Source organism: Geotrypetes seraphini, chromosome 10, assembly GCF_902459505.1.
Source record: "Geotrypetes seraphini chromosome 10, aGeoSer1.1, whole genome shotgun sequence".
NCBI classification, from domain to species: domain Eukaryota; kingdom Metazoa; phylum Chordata; class Amphibia; order Gymnophiona; family Dermophiidae; genus Geotrypetes; species Geotrypetes seraphini.
Window position 1 is genome coordinate 73,122,934 of NC_047093.1, and position 21,237 is coordinate 73,144,170.

Consider the following 21,237-nt stretch of genomic DNA (forward strand, 5'->3'; position numbering starts at 1 on the left):
GGTATATTATGTTCTGGGCCTTACAGAATGAGCACTTTGTCTATAAACATAATGGGAAAAATGTATAGGTCCCTATATGCTGATGCTCAATGATTTCCACAATAATACATTACTGGTAAACCCAACAGATAATATTTTTCTAAAAGGGAGATTTTATATTGAGCAATTACAGTAAAGCCAGCAAAACAATCAAATACCTACACTTCCAAGATTCTCTACTGCAAGTTAGAGGAAAAACTCTTGGTGTTACCACTAATTATATACTTTCAGACCTTTCCCTTTTTAAATCCCTAGCTATTGCTTAAAAAATAAAAAAGAACATTGCTAATAAACAAATTAATATTTGGAGATTTTATAGTAAAAGAAAAAAAATTATAAATATACTTCTGCAGTAAGTAATCTATGGGAAAAATCAATTTTAAACTTTGCAATAAAATGAAAGTCCAGAAATTGTTCTAGTAATGAAGACCAGGCATTAAATAACTCATACACAGACATAGTATTTGGTTTAATTCTGATCTCTGAATGTGATCCAGGCACTGAATGTGTTTAGTATACAGATTATTTATATTCACGCATCATCAGTTGATAGGGGAAAGATCTGCTAAAATCTCCTGAAAGCCGGGCCCAAATATCTTGCTGTAATAGCTAATAGCTATGCCTTATTCTACAGCATTTTACATAAACTAGACCACCACTTATTAAAATATAATTTTACTAAGCTTGTCCAATGAAAAATTATTAAATAAGGCATGTGTACATATTTTACAATTTCAGGTTTAGAAGAGATTTTTTTTGTCGGACTTAGCTGTTTACGAATATACATTTCAAAAGAATAAATATTACCATAAGAAATGTGTCATGCCTTTTTTTTTATATCCAGTGTGCTCAAAGCTTAGTGTACATCAATTTTAGATCAGTCCATAATGCCCTATAGCCAACAATCTTGTTGGTTTTAATACGCTAGGCAGTATTTTTAAAAGGACATGTAGTACATACTCAACATTTCATTGCTGAATCATTATTTTGCTTAAATAGTATCTGTAGGTTTCACTTAAACACTTCCCAGAAGAATACCTCCTTTTCAGTGTAGCTGACGGTCTGCATCTTTGTGCCATGCCAACTAAGCCACACTCGAGATGGCAATTTTCAAGTAGCTATGTTAGGTTATTGAAGACAGCAGCGTGCCTGATTTTAAGGCCAAATGGGATAGACACGTGGGATCTATTCACAGAGAAAGGTAGGGGAGGGTCATTGGGGTGGGCAGACTAGATGGGCCGTGGCCCTTATCTGCCGTCTATTTCTATGTTTACCTGTGGAAATGGCCTTCAAAACTGCCCTCCCCATTGTAATCCTGGGAACTTGTAGAAACACATGTTGTCTAAGTTCCCAAATTTTTTTCACGTTATCAGATGGACCTGATGTTACCAATCAGATGTCACTCCAGGTCAGATATTCTGCTCTTGAGACTTGCAGAGAATGGGAAGGGAACAGAACTTCACCGACACATATTGTGTATACTTTTGATTGAAACTTTTTTCCTTTTAAACTTTTTGCTCATGGCATCACTACAGACTACAACAATTCCAGTTTTAGGAATGAGAAACTTTTCCATATAACATTCTTAATAAATATTTAAAGTGTGCTCCTGTTAAAACAATCTAAATCACAAGGAAGACATCATTGTGTTTGCCACCTGGGCATCGTGCCATGACCGCAGGACATCTGGTTCAGGGAAAAGTAAAATGACAGTACAGACAGCAACAAAGTAACAAAGCTGTAGGTAAGTGTAAGCCTTTAGGAGCAGAACCACGTGTTTCAGAAATATATGAATTCTGTTTACATGGTATGTTCTGTAGACTCACAACGAGTTCCGGACAGTTTTGGGTTTTTTTTTTTTGACACATAAAGAGTTCTGTCCAAGACCTTGCATTTGGAGCTACCCATTGATAAAACCTGAAGTTTTGGGGAAAGGGGAAGCGATCAGAAGAAAAAATAAAAAAAGAAAAGTACAGAATGAGAAGAAATTGCATGTGTGGGTGTGTAATATATATTTTTATATATATTCATATATACATTTTTTTTACACAATCTTCCCCTTAAGGCAGCTTAGCACATATGAAAATGGCTTTGTGTTTAGCTGCGCAATGACCTGCTTTAAAAGAAATGCAAGTCAGAATGTGGCCTCCCTTCCTTGACTATAATTATGATTACACGTAGAACAGCATCAGCAATTACAAACTTAAGTGCAATTGGCATAGCCACAGAAGATCAAATCATTATTAAAAAGCTTCAAATTCTGGCTGTTCTCCCCCTAAAACTGCACAGAAAAAAAACTTGTGAATTCAAGGAAGCCTAAACAGAAATGTGACAGGGTTTTGTTTTTTTTTTTTTATAGTACTACAAATATTTTAGGTTTTTCTTTTAAAATACCAGAAAAATGTGGTCCCTTTTGCAGGTCTAGTTTCTACAGGAAAAATCAAAACAAAATATATGCACAAAAGCAAAATAAATCAAAACCACATCTGTTAGTTAATTGTAGTATTCTGTGTAGTAAAGATTTGTTTTAAAATGCCTCAACTCTATGTACAGTATAATACATGGAAAAAATCTCGAGTTTCCATTTGTGGCTACTGTTAGAATCACTTGCGATCATCAATGGTTTTGATGAACTCGACTGCTGCTGTGAACTGCATCCACCAATAGGATTCCTCTCCTGTCAGTCGGTTGATGTAGAAATTATTGATGTACTGAACAGTAGATAGCAAGCATGGAGGGTTGGCCTAAAAGGAACAAAAAGGAATAGCAATACCATTAAATTCATTGTGAGTCTTAACTAAGATACACTGGGGTAATTAATTTTAACACCAATTATCCAACGGCTTCTCTTCCTCATCTAGGGCCATACTATCAGTAATTTATTTAGATCTTCAGGGTAACAGTTTATTCCTTTTTAACAACCTACAAAAAGTACCCTACGCCCTTTCAGTCACTTTCCTAGGCTTGTCTACAAGTCACTATCTGGTTTGGACCTTCTGAATAAGGGCAGGATTCACTAAACCTCCAAACCGTGCACGATCAGTTTACTATTGCATGGCAGCCGACTGATTCAGTAAAGGCCTGCAAGCAAATGGAGACGATTGTTAGCATGCCCCCTACCCACGGCCAGAGCAATCCCCGCTCATGCGCACACCCTGATAGTAGTGACAGGAGAAGCAGCCTCCTGTCACTGCTGTCAGGGCTCAGCCCAGCCCAGATCTCTCTTGCCTGCTCCTGGATTCTCCTGCTCTTTGCCACCGTTCCCTGCAGTGAAGGCCTGTGGTTTTAAAGTGGGCCTGCACTGCGGGGAATGGTGGCAGAGAGCAGAAGAGTCCGGTGAGCAGGGAAGAGAGATCGGGCACCGGCCCGACACACTCTGTCCCTGCCCAACACCCCCCTTGCCGCCTCACCCACAAACAATCCCCCCCGTGACCCACAAATAGCAGGAAGGATGCCCACTCCCTCCTGCCACCATCCAACGCTGCCCTCCCTGCCCGTGCGAATATGGCAGGAGGGATACCAACTCCCTTCTGCCACCAACTGAGTAACCCCCTGACCGGCACTTGACTCCCCCACCCTGGCCTGGCCAACCCCTGACTGGCACACCGCAGCACCTCGGACCAGCACACTGCACCACCCCAATCTGCCCGGCCCACCTCTGGTCGGGCCTGGCCCAACCCGTCCTGATCTGACACCCCCCCTGTACCTAACAGTTGGAAGGAGGAGGGGTGGTCAAGTCCCTCCTGCTCCTTAAGCCTCCAGTGACGTCTTCCGGAGCAGGAGGAACCGCAAAGTCCTCCTGCTCCTTCGCCTCCTCCTGCTTCCCTGATGATGCACTGCAAATGGGGGCCTTAGGCCCCACCCCAGTGCATCATGTGATGCACGGGGAGGAGCCTAAGGCCCTGAATGTCTGATGCGCCACAGGCCCCAGAGGAGCCTGAGGCGCCTCAGCCAATCAGGGCCTTAGGCTCCTTCCCATGCATCACATGATGCACCTGGGCGGGGCCTAAGGCCCACATTCGCAGTGCGTCATCAGGGAAGCAGGAGGCGGAAAAGGAGCAGGAGGACTTTGCGGTTCCTCCTGCTCCGGAAGACGTCACTGGAGGCCTAAGGAGCAGGAGGGACTGACCACCCCTCCTGCTTCCAACTGTTAGGTACGGGGGGTGTCAGATCAGGATGGTTCGGGCCCAACCAGGGGTGGGCCGGGCAGGTTGGGGTGGTGCAGTGTGCCAGTCGGGGGTTGGCCAGGCCGGGGGGGGGTGAGTCGCGTGCCGGTCAGGGGGTTACTCAGTTGGTGGCAGGAGGGAGTTGGTATCCCTCCTGCCATATTTGCACAGGCAGGGAGGGCAGCGTCAAGTGGTGGCAGGAGGGAGTGGGCATCCCTCCTGCTATTTGTGGGTCGTGGGGGGGGATCGTTTGTCGGGGGGGTGGCCCTTGCCCATTTTTGACAGGCCTGCCTGTCTTTTATTATTATTATTTTTATGGGGCAGATATTCTGCGTGTGTAATACACACAAAATATCTGTGCCATGTAAAAAAATGAATAAAAGACAGGCAGGCCTGTCAAAAAGCCTGCAGACCTGATGGTAACTCAGTTGCCAACAGGTCTGCAGCAGTCGGGTTTGCCAATAGTAAAGCCCGACTCAAATTAGCCAAGCAATTGTTAGTAAATCAATCGCTTGGCTATTTTGCATGGGGTTTTACTAATTTGCATGGGACGACCGGGATTGGATCGCTACAGGGGTTAGTGAATCGGGTCGGAGGGAAACCTGGTATCTAAGGGGTCACAAACCGATTGTTACACGATCGGTTTGCTTAGTGAATCTAGCCCAAAGTGCTGCTACTCAGTAGTATCTGCTTTTCAAATTTCTCAGTCATTATTCATGGGCCAGGTCATATTCAAACAGAAGGCATGTAAACAATAGTCTGGGAAGACATGATAAAGTCCCATTAACACAAAAGGCATAAAGTCCCTTTGTAACAAAGTGATCCCATTAAGCAGCTTTCCCTACATACACAGTTAATTAAGGTGCTCAGAACCTCCAGGCATTTAACACCAATTCAAAATAAGTTTTGAAGTCTGAAAAACCTCATTTCAGACTAGCCAGGGTTAATGATGTTAAACAGAAGATGTTAATTTCAATGTCTAACTTTTTTTCATGCTGACCATTCCAAAATCTCTGTTCACACTTAAAAGACCAATCAAAAGAAATATTTTATTTCCAACTCCAACTTTGTTTGGCTTTGCTCAACACATAGAACCAATCTTTATCACAAACAATGGCATAGTTAGGACTTAATGGGCTCAAGTAGAAAAATTATGATGGACCCCCTATAACACCACATCTCTCAAAGTAGTGGGAATTGGGAAGGGCATTGCTTTGGTCCCAGTGTCTCTCTCCTGCTTTTTTCTATTACCTCTTTCCAGGGTGTCCTGTTCTTTTGATATTTTGTCTTCCTCTCTGTCCACCATCCACCCTCTCTCTGTGTCCCTTATCCATTCTGTCTAGCATCTCTCCCTCTGCATCCTGGTCCCTGACCTCCTCACATATTCAGCATCTCTACTCTGTGGCTCTATTTACTCTGCCCAGCATTTACCCATTCCTCCACAGATCGGGCACCTTTCTCTTCTCCCCCCCTCCACAGATCTGGCCCCCCTCCGCCTCCCCCCATAGACCTCCAAACTTGCACTAGCGATGACATAAATCGATAGCCTCCAGCTGACTCTGTCAGAGTCTTTCCTGTGCTGCATGCCACCTCATCTGATGTAGCATCCTATGGGTGGGACACAGCACAAGAAAGGTCTTGGTGAGGCCGCTAGAGGATACCAGTTTACATGGTAGCTACCAGAAGTTTGGAAATCTGTGGGGAATGGGGGCTAGAGACAGATGCCAGATAGCAGGCAGCCCTGGGCTTTTTGCCAGACTCACTTAATGGTAGCTACATCCTTGTTCAGAAACCACATATCTATAATCTGACTATATCATTTTCCTGCTAGGTCACTTTCTACACTATGGCAAAAAGTAGTGATATTTTAAAACCTGGATTTAACAAAAAGATAAACACCTACCTTTATCAGAACAAACACTAAAACAGGGACAAAGTCATCTGCTCCTGGCACTGAATCCTCATTGGCCAGGCTCAGCAAATTCATAATGGTGGAACACATGCGGAGGATACACTGAACTTTGTCCCTTGGTGTTTTGTAAGCACTTATTGTTCGGATTTCTGCCTGTGCAGATGGCCAGGGAGCCTCTTTTAAGTACACCTGAATAAGCAAGACATATTCTCATCAATTTGTATAGTAATTCAGGTTTAACATACACAGTTTAAAATGTTTCCACTTACTTAATGAACACTGCCTGATTAATAGCATAGTACTCAAAAGGAACATTATTTCCCATATCCCTTTTCAGCAAGTTCCAGAATACCAGGGGAAAACATGATCAATCAGAGGGCTTTTAACTACATGGTTTGTAATGGCTGGAGTAAAAAAAAACCTGAACACACAGAACAACCCATTAGAATGCTAAATTACCTCGGGTATTTGAAGAGCCTTGTGGTTTGCTGACACCACTTTAGATAACCTTTGGATATGCTCATGAAGGACTCTGAAAAGAACAAACAAATATCACCTGAAAAGCAAAGCTGGACTCCTGCCAAACTTCAGTAAAATGAAAGGCGGCGGCAGCAATTCTACTATATATTGAAATTAAAAAGTAAAAAAACTACAGAACTGTTACATATCACTGAAATAATAAACCCTCCTTCTTGCCATCACTAGCCCCCCTTTCAGCAAATAAACACAAAAAACAGTATTGCGATAGAAAGATCCTCCCCCTGAAAACATTTTTATCTTTTGCTTCTTGCTGAAAGGTTCATTCAAAAATTTGCTTTACTTGACACCTGTTAACCCCTATCAGGAATCTGAACATAACAATCAAATTTCTCTCTGCCACTCACTGATCACGCAAAATGTCTCCATCTTGGTTAGGGTAGAATGCAAGCTTGAAAATTCGGTTCATCACACTCCGTTCAATGGCCATTTGCGCATCCTGAAGCTGTTCCTCACTGGCATTCTGCCAAATGGTATCTTGAGCCATGGCCCCATACAAAGACTGGAGAAAGTCTTCCACCTGTGCTGTCTTATCATCTGCTGCTGTGAGCTTCTGGAAATCTGAAAACGCAGACAAGATCATGGTTTACAAAGGTCTTTCTCCCATGCCATTATACTGCCTAAACTTCTCTCAGCAAGCTCATTTATCTTCTTCACCACGGTCGAAAACTCATTCTGCTACACAGGACCCTCTAACTCTGGAACTCCGTAACACAACAACTTAGACTGGAACCCCCATTTTCCAAATTTAATCAACTAGTGAAGACCTGTGGTTCTAACACCAACACCCTTCCCATTTGCATGATTCTTAATGTTTATTTATTTAAAAACTTCCTTTCCATAGGGCAAAGTGATGTACAGACTAAAAAGAATGTCAATGTTGAGTAAAGAAGAAAGAGCCAAATCACACAAGGAGTAAACACAATCAATCATTAAAATTGGGAGATGTTCTCCCTCTTCCAGCAGTATTTCTCCAGGAGTAAGCTGTAAGATATAGATTTTTTTTTCAATATAATTCAGGTGGTTGTTAAAACAATTAGTGCCCACATATTTTGAAAGCACTTCTTGCACTGTTTGCACTAGGATATTTGATACTAGACCACCATCCTTAGTATATGCATACAAACAAAAAAAGGATGGAATTAAAAAAAACAACTCCAGGAAAATGTGTGTATACAAACTATATACATAAATGAAAATATAAGATGTAAAGAGGTGGCAACATAGATGAGACAGAGAAATTAGGTTCTTACCTGCTAATTTTCTTTCTTTTAGACTCTCTAGACTGGTACAGCTGCCACTGATGGGTAACTGCTCATCATGACCAGCAGGTGGAGACTGAGACCAAACCTTTGATATAGTACATAACAGCTGACCCTCCCTCAAACAGTCTGCCGAATAGCCAAGCAGAACTAAGAAAAGCTAATTATCAACACTCTGAACAGGAGTGACAACTAATATACAGAAATGCTGTTGGAAAATGAATAGGATAGGCCCCTGCGGTGAAAATGTCCCCACAGCTTGCCAGCTACGCCAGCCAAGCCACAGCCGCTGTTCTTTGATCTTCCCGGCCCTAGAAAAATACTAGAACCCGCAGAAAAAGCAAAAACTTCCAGTGCAACACCCGCAAGGACAACAAAACAACAGATAGGATGGGGTGCTGTATAGGTCTAGAGCAGGGGTGCCCAACGCGTCGATCGCGATCGACTGGTAGCTCAGGAAGGCAACATGAGTCGATTGCAGAGCCCATCCCGGGCTCTGTGATAGACTCGTGTTGCCGTCCCGATCTACCGGGTCTATCAGCCTTCCTCTCCCCGACGTCAAAGATGCCGACGCCAGGCATTAGGCTGTTTTTGTCATTTCGGGGGGGGGGGGGGGCGTGGTGGCGGCAGCAGCAACAGCCTGAAAAAGAAATCATCCTGGCCCAGGACAGTGTCATACTCCAGAACTTCTACTTCTTCCAGGAGCCCTCTCCCTTCTACCTGCTTCCGGCCACACCCCCTGCTCCGCGGCTCTCTTCGGCAACTCAGCAGCAGCGATCGACACAAGCTTCTGACGTCGGGGCCTACCCTCTGCGAGTCCCGCTTGTTTCAACTTCCTTTTTCCACAAAGGCGGGACTCGTAGAGGGAAGGCCTCGATGTCGGCAGCTTGTCTTGATCACCGCTGCTGACGAGTTGCTTAAGAGAGCCGTGGAGCAGGGGGGTTTTGCCAGGTGCAGGTAGAAGGGAGAGGGCCAGATGCAGGACTCATGGGTGAGGGAGCAGAAGAGAGAGAGAAAGAGAGAGGGGAGGGAAACAAAAGGAAATATTTCATACTGGACTGGGCCGGAGTGGAGGGAGGGTGGAAAGATTCTGGCTACAGGGTGCATTAACAAAGGAAAAGGGAGGAAAGCTGAAAATGGAGATAGTGACACAAAGAAGAGAAAGAGTAAGCAGGACCTACTGAATAAGGATAGAGATACAGAGGGGACATGAAGAGGGGGTGAAATAGAGACATAGAAGTAATGCTGAAAAAGTGTGTGGGGGGGGGGAGATAAAGACATTGAAAGGGCAAATGGTGAACATGGGGTAAAGACAAGGACAGAGACAAATGAAGATTCTGAAAAAGTGATGAGATAGGGATATAGGTGAGATGGACACAAAGAAGGGTGATGCTGGACAATAGGTGGAATGGTAATTCTGACAGACACAGAAGGGAAATGCTGGATCAAGGAGAGATGGGGCTCAGGCTGGATGGAATGAGGAGAAATGCCTTGTTGGCCCGGAACTTCCTCTCCTACATCAGAATTGACATGAGGGAGCGGAATGCTGGTCAGCGCGACGCTTCTGCAGGGAAAGCTTGGGATGGCGGTGGCTTGGGGGCTGTTCCCCGATGGCGGTGGCAGCAAACTGAATGGCTTGGGGGAGGGCATGGAGAAAGAAAAGGGGGGCAGACAGGGAGACAGAAAGAAGGGGGAACAGGGAGACAGAAAGAAAAAGTTGGGGGAGAGAATGAGGTCTGGAGGAGAGGAAACATACAGGAGGCTGAAAGAAAGGAAGAAAGATTGGATGCACAGTCAGAAGAAGAAAGTGCAACCAGAGACTCGTGAAATCACCAAACAGCAAAGGTAGGAAAAATGATTTTATTTTCAATTTAGTGATCAAAATGTGTCGGATTTGAGAATTTATATCTGCTGTCTATATTTTGCACTATGGCTCCCTTTTACTAAACCGCAATAGCGTTTTTTAGCGCAGGGAGCCTATGAGCATTGAGAGCAGCACGAGGCATTCAGTGTAACTCCCTGTGCTAAAACCTACTATTGTGGTTTAGTAAAAAGAGAGGGGGTGTATTTGTCTATTTTTGTATTTTGTTACTGAGGTGACATAGCATAGAGTCATCTGCCGTGACCTCTTTGAAAAAACCCGGAATATGAATAATTAACATTTTCTCTGCCTTTCAGTGTGCTTTGTGTTTTTTTTTAATTTTATCGTTGGTAGATCATTTTGACTTAGTCATTATAAAAGTAGCTCGCAAGCCCATAAAGTGTGGGCACCCCTGGTGTAGAGAGTCTAAAAGAAAGAAAATTAGCGAGTAAGAATCTAATTTCTCCTTCTTTCTCAACTCTAGACCGATACAGCTGTCACTGATGGGATGTACCAAAGCAGTACCCATCATAGGTGGGACCCCCGAAGGACTGATACCAGAACACGCTCACTAAATACCACATCCTGACGCGCCTGAACATCCACACGGTAGTGTCGTATAAAAGAATGCAAAGAAGACCAAACTGCAGTTTTACAAATATACACTGGAGCCACCAGTGAAGACTCAACCCAAGAAGCCGCCTGACCCCTAGTGGAATGAGCTTTGAGAAATTCCAGAACAGGCTTGCTCTGAAGAAGGTGTGCGGAAACAATAGTCTCCTTGATCCAGCGCGCAATGGTAGCCTTGGAAGCACCATCCCCGTTACAAGGACCCGCTAAGAGGACAAAAAGATGATCCGACTTCCGGACCTCCTGGGTCTGCTGAACATAAGAGCGAAGGACCTGGCAGACATCCAACTTGCGCAACTGCTTCTGCTCCAAAGAGCCCTCCTGACTTCCACACACCGGGAGGACTACAGACTGATTGACATGAAAAGGCAAAACCACCTTTGGCAGAAAAGAAGGAACAGGCCTCAACACAACCCGCTCCCTAGAAAACTCCAGGAAGGGAGGCCTACAAGAAAGATCCTGCAGCTCAGAAACACGTCTCACAGAAGTAATAGCCACCAAAAAGACAACTTTAAGAGTAAGGTCCTTCAATGAGCAAGAACCTAAGAGCTCAAAAGGAGGGCGCCCAAGCACAGACAGGACTAGATTGAGATCCCAAGATGGAACCGAAGGCCACACCGGAGGTCGAAGCAATCTGGCCGCCCTCAAAAAGCAAACCATATCCGGCAGAGATGTCAAGTGACGACCCTGAAGTAACCCGCGAAAAGCAGACAAGGCCACAAGCTGAACCTGGAGAGAAGACCAAGCTAGGCCCCCTATCTAGGATATCCTGCAAAAAACTCTAAGATGTTGGGCAAAGAGGCACGAAAGGAAACCACTCCACATGCAGCACACCACTCCTCAAATATACCCCACACATGGACATAAGCTCTGGAAGTAGAAAGTCTCCTGGACCCCAAGAGAGTTGAGATCACTATCTGAATAACCTTTCTTACCTAGGCGTTCCTGCTCAAGAGCCAAGCCGTAAGACAAAAGGGACCCGGATCAAACATCGGAATGGGACCTTGAGACAGAAGGTCGGGCAAGAGGGGCAGAGGAAGAGGATCTGCCATGAGATGACGAACTAGATCTGCGTACCACGGGAACCGGGACCAATCTGGGGCCACCAGGATCACGTGGCCGGGGTGATGAGTAATGTGAAGAAGAACTCTGCCCACCATCGGCCACAGGGGAAACACGTACAGAAGGCTCGTCAGCCACGGTTGCACCTGAGCATCCAGCCCCTCAGTCTGAACATCCCTGTGTCGACTGAAGAATTGAGGCACTTTGGCATCGACACTTGTGGCCATCAGGTCCATGACCCCAAGGCTGCACAACCAACTCAAAGGCCGCAGGACCGAGACACCACTCTCCGGAATCTAGCACTTGACAACTGAGAAAGTCCATCTGGACATTCTCCACTCCTGCAATGTGCAAAGCCGAGATGTCCAGAAGATTAGTCTCTGCCCAGGCTATGAGCAGAGCCGCCTCCTGCGCCACCAGACGACTCTTGGTTCCCCCATGATGATTGACATAGGCCATCGCCATGACATTGTCTGAAAAAACTCGAACAGAGTGGCCCGTCAACAAGGTCTGGAATGCTAGCAATGCCAGTCGAATGGCCCTAACCTCCAGAACATTGATCAACTAAGTCGCCTCCTCCAGAGACCAACTGCCCTGAGCTGAGCGACCGAGACACTGAGCTCCCCAACCGAGGAGACTGGTGTCCATGATAAGGACTGTCCAATGGGGCTGATCCAGACTCACCCCCTGCACCAGATTGGAAGACTGCAGCCACCAGCGGAGACTGCGATGAGCTAACCCCCGAATAGGAACAGGAGAGTCCAGATCATGCACTTGGGATGACCACCATTGAAGCAGAGCATGCTGAAGCGGGCGCATGTGAGCTTGGGCCCAACGAACCATGTCCAGTGAAGCAGCCATCGACCCCAGAACCTGGAGAAAACCCTGAGCCCGAGAACATCAGGAAGCCATCAGAAGGTGAATCTGCAACTGCAATTTGGCCACCTGGGCCTCTGGCAAGAAGACCTTCCCCAAGCCGGTATCGAAAAGAACCCCAAGGTACGCCAGGTGCCGAGACGGGACCAACCAGCTCTTGGACAGGTTGACAACCCATCCCAGTGACTGCAGAACTCCACAGCCTGAGCCGTAACCCGGGTGCTCTCCTGAAACAACTGTGTGGATCAACCAATCGCCCAGATAGGGGTGAACCAGAATGCCCTCCTTGCACAAGGCCACCGCCACGACCACCATGATCTTGGTGAATGTCTGCGGAGCCATGTTCAGACCAAAGGGAAGAGCACAAAACCGATAGTGCCGGCCCAAGATCACAAAGCAGAGGGTCCATCTTAAAACCCAACACTGAGGAGACCTGCAGAATCAGCTCCGGGAGCTTGTCCCGCTGAAAAATGTGCACCATGGACGCATCCTCGCCGGTAGATGGAACCACAGAGGCGATGCTACCAGCATCCATCTCTCCGAGAAGATCCTGGAGGTCTCCCCAAGGGTCCAGGTCCTCATCCACGGAAAACCGATCCTCAGAAATAAAATCATCGTCCCAGGCCACCCGCAGATGCTTGGATGAGGGAGGAGGGGGGGGGGACACAACTAGCACTGAGGGGGGCCAAACCAGAGTGCACGTGGAGGAAACCCTCTCCCCCCCCCCGAGGTGTAAGCAGGACCCACGTCCGCTTGAAAATAAGCCTTGCATAAGGCAAAAAGAAAATCAGGAGAAAACCCCCTGGCAGCCTGATGGGACTCACTGCCAAACCAGAGGACCCACTAAAAATCTGACCCTGTCTTTCCAACACAGGGGGAAGGTCACCTGAGGCTGCAGACAAAATGGAGGTACTTCCCGCCAAAAATGGAGAGGTTACCACCGAAAACGACCCCTCCAAGGCCTGTAGCATCTGGGAAGCCTGAACTGTCCCAGCCGCTAAAGCAGGCAAGCCCACAGCAGTGATAAGGGAGTCCCAAGCAGCTTCGGTGGTAAGGGAATCCTTTTTATCCTAACCGTTGGCGGCTGGGAAAATCCCTGTGTGGGCGGCGGGGGAAGCCCAGGCTTCTCTGCTGTCAGCTGCTGGTTCACGAAGCACTTGCGAAGGGGAAGCCTGGATGTCGGCACCCGATGCCAACGAGGTTTCCTCTTTGTGCCAGCCTGCACAGGCCAGCCATGAGTGCTTCGTGTCTGGAGCACAGTGAGCACTTTCTCCCAGTGAAAGTGTTCTTTACGCACTAAGCGACCTGGCCTGTAAAACAAAGTGCCGGTTAACAAAAAAACAATTACTCATCATTGAAGAAACTCTCCAGACTGGCACTGCCTCATAAAATTTGGGGGAAGGTAGAGGAAGGGGAGGAAGGACCCAGCACAAGACCCGCTGGATGTGACACCCCCGAGGTCGGACAGACTCCCAAACAGGGCCAACTCAAACTCAGTCCAGCACCAGAACAGGAACCAGGAGCCCTAAACAAATTCCAACAGCCCTAACAAGGGGAGATGGTAAAGCTCACCAACCAACAACTGCTGGAGACTGAGAGAAGACTGTATGATATAGGGAGGGTCAGCTATTATGTACTATACCAAAGGTTTGGTCTCAGTCTCCACCTGCTGGTCATGATGAACTATTACCCATCAGTGACAGCTGTACCGGTCTAAAGAGTTGAGAAAGAAACAGGCAGATTGATATTCCCAGGGTACTGCAGCTATCATTAGAAGCTAAGGACCACTCAGTCATGCTTTTGGCACAGACCCCAGGGATACATGTGTATCTGTGCTTCTGTACATTAATACTAAGAACTTTATAAGATTACCTTGGATGAACTCTTGCATATTCTTTTCTTTACTTTCCAGCAGTAACCTCACGCATACTGTAGTAAAATATCTGATGGCCACTTCTTTGTCCCGTAGCACCCTCTGCAGCACTCTCTCCAGGTGGGCTTGTGTGGTCTGAAGCCCCTGACGACACCTAGTTAAATAAGCAATGTACGGCGCCCTTTTCCTAAAATTAAAACAGAAGTTATAAGAGAGCATGCTAGATTTTCAAGTCATGCACTGAGTGACTGACATACAGCATTAGCAATTTTAAGCCCTGCCCTCAAACCCCGTCCTCTCTTCCCTCTTTCCACCATGTATTTTCTTCAAGTGTCCCAAAATTCTTGACCATCCTAAGTAGCAAGGCCCTAAGCCATAACTCAAACTAGGTAAGAAGGGCTTCTGAGCAAGGATGGTGTTCATCTATCAAAGAAGGGATGAAGTGTCTTTGCCAGCAGGTTGGCTAATGTACTGAAGAGGGCTTTAAACTAGAAGTGATGGGGCAGGGTAATCAAAGCTCCCAGGTGAGTATAAGCCCTCAGGTAAGTAAATCATTGAATACCTCTACACGGATAGGAAAAGGGGGCAATGTCTGGAAAGCAGTATATACTAATGCTCGAAGTATGGGAAACAAGATTCTGGATCTAGAAGCTGTGATGGAAGAAGAGGAGTTGGATATAGTGGCAATCACAGAGACATGGTTCACAGAGAACCATGACTGGGATGTAGTTAAATCATGCTATAATCTGTTCAGGAACGACAGGGTAGGAAGAAAAGGACGAGGAGTAATGTTATATGTTAAAGACGGTGAAGGGAATGGCGGTGACGGGACAGTGAAGGGGATGGTGGGCCGGGGACAGGGCAGTGACAGGGACAGATTTTTTTCCCGTCTCATTCTCTAATATGGTTCACAGAGAACCATGATTGGGATGTAGTTATACCGGGCTATAATCTGTTCAGGAAAGACAGGGTAGGAAGAAAAGGAGAGGGAGTAGTGTTATATGTTAAAGATCATATTAAAGCCACCCAATTGCAGGATCTGCAGGGCAAGGAAAAGGCACTATGGATCAATTTGGAAAAGAGGGAATGGTGAATATATTTACATTGGTGTGATATACAGGCCTCCTTCACAGACAAAAGAAGTAGATAGAGATTTAATAGTAGACATTCAGAATATATCTAAAAAAATAGACATTCAGAAAATATCTAAAAAAAGGGGAAGTCTTGCTAATTGGTGATTTTAACATGCCCGATGCTGATTGGGGCATCCCTATTGCAGGGTCTTCTAGAAGTAGGGAGATTCTGGATTCTCTACAAAGAGAACTGTTCCAGCAGTTGGTAATGGAACCCACATGGGATGGGGTCATACTGGACTTAGTGCTTACAAATGGGGAAAGTGTTTCTGATATTACAGTGGGTGATCTGGCATCCAGTGACTGCATGGTATGGTTTAATATTAAGATGGGTATAGAGAGGGCTCATTCAAAAGCAAAGGTTCTAGACTTTTAAAAAACTAACTTTGTTCGGATGGGGTTTATGCCAAGGAATTATTGTCTGGATGGGAACGTCTTGAAGGAGTGGAAATGCAGTGGGCAAAACTGAAAGGAGCGATTGTAAGAGCCACAAAACTTTTTGTGAGGCAAGTAAGTAAAAGTAAGAGGAAAAGAAGGTTGCTTTGGTTCTCAAAAGTAGTAGCTAAGAAGGTAAGGAAAAAGAGGTTAGCTTTCATAAACTACAAAAGATCGCAGAAAGAGGAAGACAGGCAAAAATATCTGGAAAAGTTAAAAGAGGCTGGTCATGTAAGTCAAAAAAGCAAAGATGCAAATGGAAGAAAAAATAGCTGACACGGTAAAACAAGACATTTTTTAGATATATTAGTGATGAGAAGAAGTGGAAAAGTGGCATTGTGAAACTCAAAGGTAAAGAGGATAAAGAAAAGGCCGAATTACTTAACAAATATTTCTGTTCTGTGACAGTCTGCACTCAACCCTTGCTTAACAGAAGGTGAGACTATTTCAGGGACGGCCCTGAGCTCCAAGGAAAACTATGCAGACTGGCTAACAGGTACCCAAAAAGGAATTGGCCTTTCAGCTACAGACCAAAGTCTGTGAATTCTCAAGCAGACAGAGCTCCAAAATTGCTTCAAATGCTAAAATACCCGAAAAGGGGACAACATTACATCGAATTGAAAACAATAAAATGGGGAGAGCAGAACACACACAGCTGCAGACATGCTTGCAGAAGGAAAGACTTCAGAGGGCGCAGTGAAATACTGCAGTGAAATACTACAGAGGCACAGCGAAAAATCCGGAGTGGATTTCTTCTGCAGATCATGAGAGTATGGGGAAATAACCCTATTCTAGTCAATAGGGTTATTTCCCCATAACAGTGGTTCCCAACCCTGTCCAGGGGACCACCAGCCAGTCAGGTTTTCAGGAAATCCCTAATGAATATGCATGAGAGAGATCTGCATACATTACATGTAAATCTGTCTCATGCATATTTATTAGGGATATCCTGAAAACCTGACTGGCTGGTGGTCCTCCAGGACAGGGTTGGGATCCACTGGTCTATAATGTCTCACCTATTGCACTGGAAGTCTTCTTTCTCCATGCTCACCATTCATCTTCCATCTCCGAGTATAGTTTTTCTCCCATGTTCAGCAAGCGTCTCCTATAGTTCCCTTTCTAGTATTTCCCCTGTTCCCATCTCCCTGCCTTCATCATCTCACCATTCTACGATCCCCTACTCCTGTGTACAGTATCACTCCTCTATATCCCTATGCTCCACCTGTCAAGTATCTTCCTTCTGCGTTCTTATGCTCCCCCATGTCTAGCCATCTTCTGTCTGTGTCCATATACCCTCCCATGTCTAGTATCACCCATGTCTAGCATATACCTCCCATGTCTAGCATTACCCCTCTGTGTCCATATACCACCCTATACAGATGCAGCATTCCCCTTTTGTCCCTGTTCTTATGCTTCCATTTATGTCCACCATCTTCCCTCTTCTTGTATATCTCCCTGTGTCCAGCTTCTCTCCTCTCTTACTCCCTTACACCAATGTGTGTCTCACACTCTCTCTTTCCTCCCTCTGCTATGTTCAATATTCCACTCACTCTTCCTTCATCACCTTGGTTCAACTTTTCTATTTCCCTTTCCTTCTCTCTCTTCCTCCCTGCAAGACCTGCATCACCTCCCCCTTTCCTCTAGCCCCCTTCCCATGGGTCCATCTCTATCCTATCCCTTCAGCGCCCAAGTGTGGGTCTGTCACCTCTCCCTTCCCTCCAGCTCCTCTTCACCCACCACATAGGCCCAGCACCTGTTTCCCTTCCCCCCAATCCCCAGACCAGATCCAGCAATTGTCTCCCTTTCCTTCAGCTCCAACTAGTCCATGTTCAGCAGCCCAAGCAACTCCCTCCCCCTTCAAGAGTGCAGCAACAGTCCCCCCTTTGTGAGTCCAGCAGCCCCTCCTCCCTCTCTTGGGTCCAACAGCTCCTCACCCTCATACCCTCCCGATGGCTGGAGGCAAAAAAAAAAAAAAAAGTTACATCGGCAGGAGGGACTAGGCGACAAGAAGTTTCCATTTGGAGCAGCCCTGCGTGCAGGAAGCGTCTAACAGGCTGGTAGACCTGCCCTGGGAAGTGAGATGGGGCTGACCCAGCCAGGAGAGTCACAGGTTGTTTTTTTTTGCCGCTGGCCATTGGGAGGGTGCGAGGGTTGAGGACTGTGGACCTGCGAGAGGAAGGTAGGAGGCTGCTGGACACACGATCGCGCCAAGGAGGGCTGCCGACCAGGAGGGGTGGGAAGGGAGCAGGAGACAACTCACGGCAGATACTTTACTGAATGGCCTTGTCCCCGTACCCGCAGCAACCAGTCTTTTTTCCCCCTGTTCCTGCGAGTTACCCGCATCTAACAATCACTGTGTCATTCTCTACACTAAACCAAACCCCTATAAAAGTATTTTTCAAACAAACTCCACTAAAATTAGTAATGTCAATGTAAGATTTTAGAAAGGTTTAAAGGAAATGTAGCATAGCAAGCTGCAAGGCTGAAAAGAGAATGGCAAACCTCAAAACAAGACACAAAAAGGTGACAGGTCAAAAGCGCGCGCAGACAAAGGCGCGCCAACAACCCAGTGCAGACAACTGAGCGCAAGGCGGAAGCGCGCCAAAGAAAAACAGTATTTTAAAGGGCTCCAATGGGGGGTGTGAACAGAGATCGCGCCAGCGTTGTGGGGGGTTTGGGGGTTGTAACCCCCCCACATTATACTGAAAACTTCACTTTTCCCCTAAAAAAAGGGACAAAGTTAAGTTTCCAGTAAATGACGGGGGGTTACAACCCCCAAACCCCCCACAACGCCAGCGCGATCTCTATTAAGTAAAGTGGAGGGGGGTACCCCACCACACCCCCCGTCAGAGCCCCTTAAAGATACTGTTTTTCTTCAGTGCGCTTCCGCCTTGCGCTCAGTTGTCTGCTTTGAGTTGTCGGTGCGCTTTTGACTATGAACCCACAAAAAGATGGTACCGGTAATCCTCCGCAATAGAAGCCAGGAGCTTGCAACAAGTCCTGTTATCAAAACGTCCCACACAGCGCATGGTCTCCTGGATCTGTGCCATCAAATTCTTATCCTGTAGATTAATGGCTTCTGCCAGCTGGATTTTTAGGAAGCACACAATTTCATTGTCTAAAGAGAAGCACAATGGCAAATAAATCAGAACAAGGAAACATTTTTTTCTGGAAGTGTGAAAATGCAGGCAAAAAAAAAAAGTGGATCTATGAATGAAGGGAACAAAGACCAGTTAAATGAAGGTGGAAAAAGCACAGGATTTTCTGTACTGAATCCATTAATGCATCTGAATTTATAGATACAAAGATGCCATTTTGGCAAGAAAATACAGTAGAGTCTCAGTTAACCGGGACTCACATAACCGGCAAAAACCAAAATCGCCAGTGGAAAAAAGTCCCAAAATGATCCCTAGAAGCACCAGCAACAGCATCCTGAGCCACAAATCCTCCCTTTCTCAAACCCCAAGGCAGCTATGAACCCCCTTCCCTGCCACCCTAAAACACCAGCGGTCCTGAGCCGCAAAGCCCTCCTCCCTCAAGTCTTGAAGTGGCAAGAAGCAGGCAGCTGTCCTGAGCCACGATCTCCCTCACTCACTCCCTCTCTTCCTTACCCAAAGCGCAGCGGTCAGCAGGAGGCACAGGCTGCTCACGGCCAGCCCCAGCAGGGCTTTTCTCTGACGCATCACTTCCGATGCATCAGAGAAAAGGTCCCGCAAGGGTTGGCCACAAGCAGCCTGTTTTGAGGCTGCCTCCTGCTGATTGCTGTGCTTCGGGTAAGGAAGAGAGATAGGGAGGGAGGGGGTTTGCGGCTCAGGACTGCCACCTACTTCTGCCATTTCAGGGCTTTGTGGCTCAAGACCACTGCTGCACTGGTGCTTCGTGGTGGTGGTGGGGGATTAAAAGTATGTTAGACAAGGTTTCTAACACTCACAATTAACTAGAAAAACAGTTTTTCGGTATCCACCAATCCCCAAGGGGGCCGGGATAACTGAGATTCTATTGTATGGCAGATTTATTCTATTGGCTCATTGGCTGTACAGTCAAAGCAGCACTTCATTCATATCACAGATCTGCATCCATTTTCTAAATCATCTTTTCAATGAGATATGAATCAGCTTTACTATGACATGCTGTGTTCTACATCTTTAGACCAGATGTCATTCTTGAAGAGGAGACTCGATTCTTAAGTTGGGCTAATAGGTCATCACAACTCACAAAAGATCCAATTTTCTTCAGGACCAGAGTTATCAGAAATGTTACCTAAGTGTACTATATTCCAACTATTCAGAAACATGCTAATTTCAGAGACTTCCTACCAATACCATCAAATATTTCTAATATTTAATCTTTAGCTATAAAGTCTGCAAAAACAAAAACAAAAAAAAAATTAACCGTGAGCACAATTTCTTTAGAACTGATCCCTGTGGTGTATAGATAGAAACAGGTAAGTACTTTATTGAATGCATAGATTTGTAGTTTTGACTTTCTTGGGAAACTCAATGAGACAATGCCTGCTTTTAATTTTTAAGGTACATAGTTTAAGATTTTTTTATTTTAAAAATGTCAGCTCCATCAGACATAAGTGGACAGCAGGTTCTTTACCTTCAGGGTCTGTATGATCGGGCAGCCCATTTCTCGTCGAGTGGGAGAGCACTGGGAAAGCAACAGAATCTGCTGAACAGAGCGCCATCCGCAGCTTTTTCTTGGCATCTCTAAAACAAAAAAATATACATAATTTACAGATTTATGCACGCTGTCTTCTGTAGTTTTAGATGCAGACATTCGAGAAATTCTTTTGAAGAATGACTGGTTTAAACTTAATGTATTCATTTATCTGAGGTGTAAGACAAATTGCCACTATGTACTGTTAATAAATTTACTAATTTTCATATTTGGAGAACTTTGTTCCGCTGTCTTTCCACAAACAATAATCCAAAATGTTTTAACAGCTCAGGCAGAATATCCTGTTTTCCTACAATACATGTAAAAGTATAGTGATATCTCAGCAGCAGATATACCTATATGAGAATGCAGAGTCTTGGGGCTGAGCAACCTGGCTTGCAGAGTCCGGAAGATCATCAGCGGTGAGATTCTGCAGGACTTCATCTCGTGGAGAGTCATGAATACTTTCTCCATCCCCAACACCATCTACATTAAATCAGAAAAATAAGTACCTTTAGTAGCACTAGTGCCAAGGGCCTGCATTCTTATGGTCTCTGCTATCTTCCAGCACTATTTAAAAGGATAGGTCAGGATTTCTGAAACTCAAGTGACTGCAGCAGCAGCAACACACCCATGGAGAAATTTGTTTTATCTGTTAATTTTCTTTCCTTGATTTCTATTAGACCAATTGAGACAAGTGGGTTGTGCTCCCCACTAAGAACATGGAAACAGAAAACAATGACTTTAAAGATCACCATGGAGAACAGCATCATGGACACATGATGCCCT

General features: G+C 45.7%; 1 protein-coding gene across 13 annotated transcripts in view; it reads right to left on the minus strand.

Annotated features, from left to right (window-relative positions):
* Positions 1-493: 493 nt before the first annotated feature.
* The window catches only part of GAPVD1 (GTPase activating protein and VPS9 domains 1), a 189,433-nt gene continuing 168,689 nt past the window's right edge, over positions 494-21,237 (minus strand). For 11 of the 13 annotated variants that reach the window (XM_033960249.1, XM_033960252.1, XM_033960251.1 and 8 more), the window contains 8 exons: positions 20,805-20,934; positions 20,389-20,498; positions 18,745-18,904; positions 14,218-14,405; positions 7,002-7,215; positions 6,577-6,649; positions 6,109-6,306; positions 2,643-2,783 (listed from right to left, as the gene is read on the minus strand). In XM_033960249.1, the coding sequence (XP_033816140.1) occupies positions 2,643-2,783; positions 6,109-6,306; positions 6,577-6,649; positions 7,002-7,215; positions 14,218-14,405; positions 18,745-18,904; positions 20,389-20,498; positions 20,805-20,934 (1,214 nt within the window). Of the gene's footprint in view, positions 2,784-6,108; positions 6,307-6,576; positions 6,650-7,001; positions 7,216-14,217; positions 14,406-18,744; positions 18,905-20,388; positions 20,499-20,804; positions 20,935-21,237 lie in introns of all 13 variants that reach the window. The other 2 variants (XM_033960247.1, XM_033960259.1) reach the window with 1 other exon arrangement.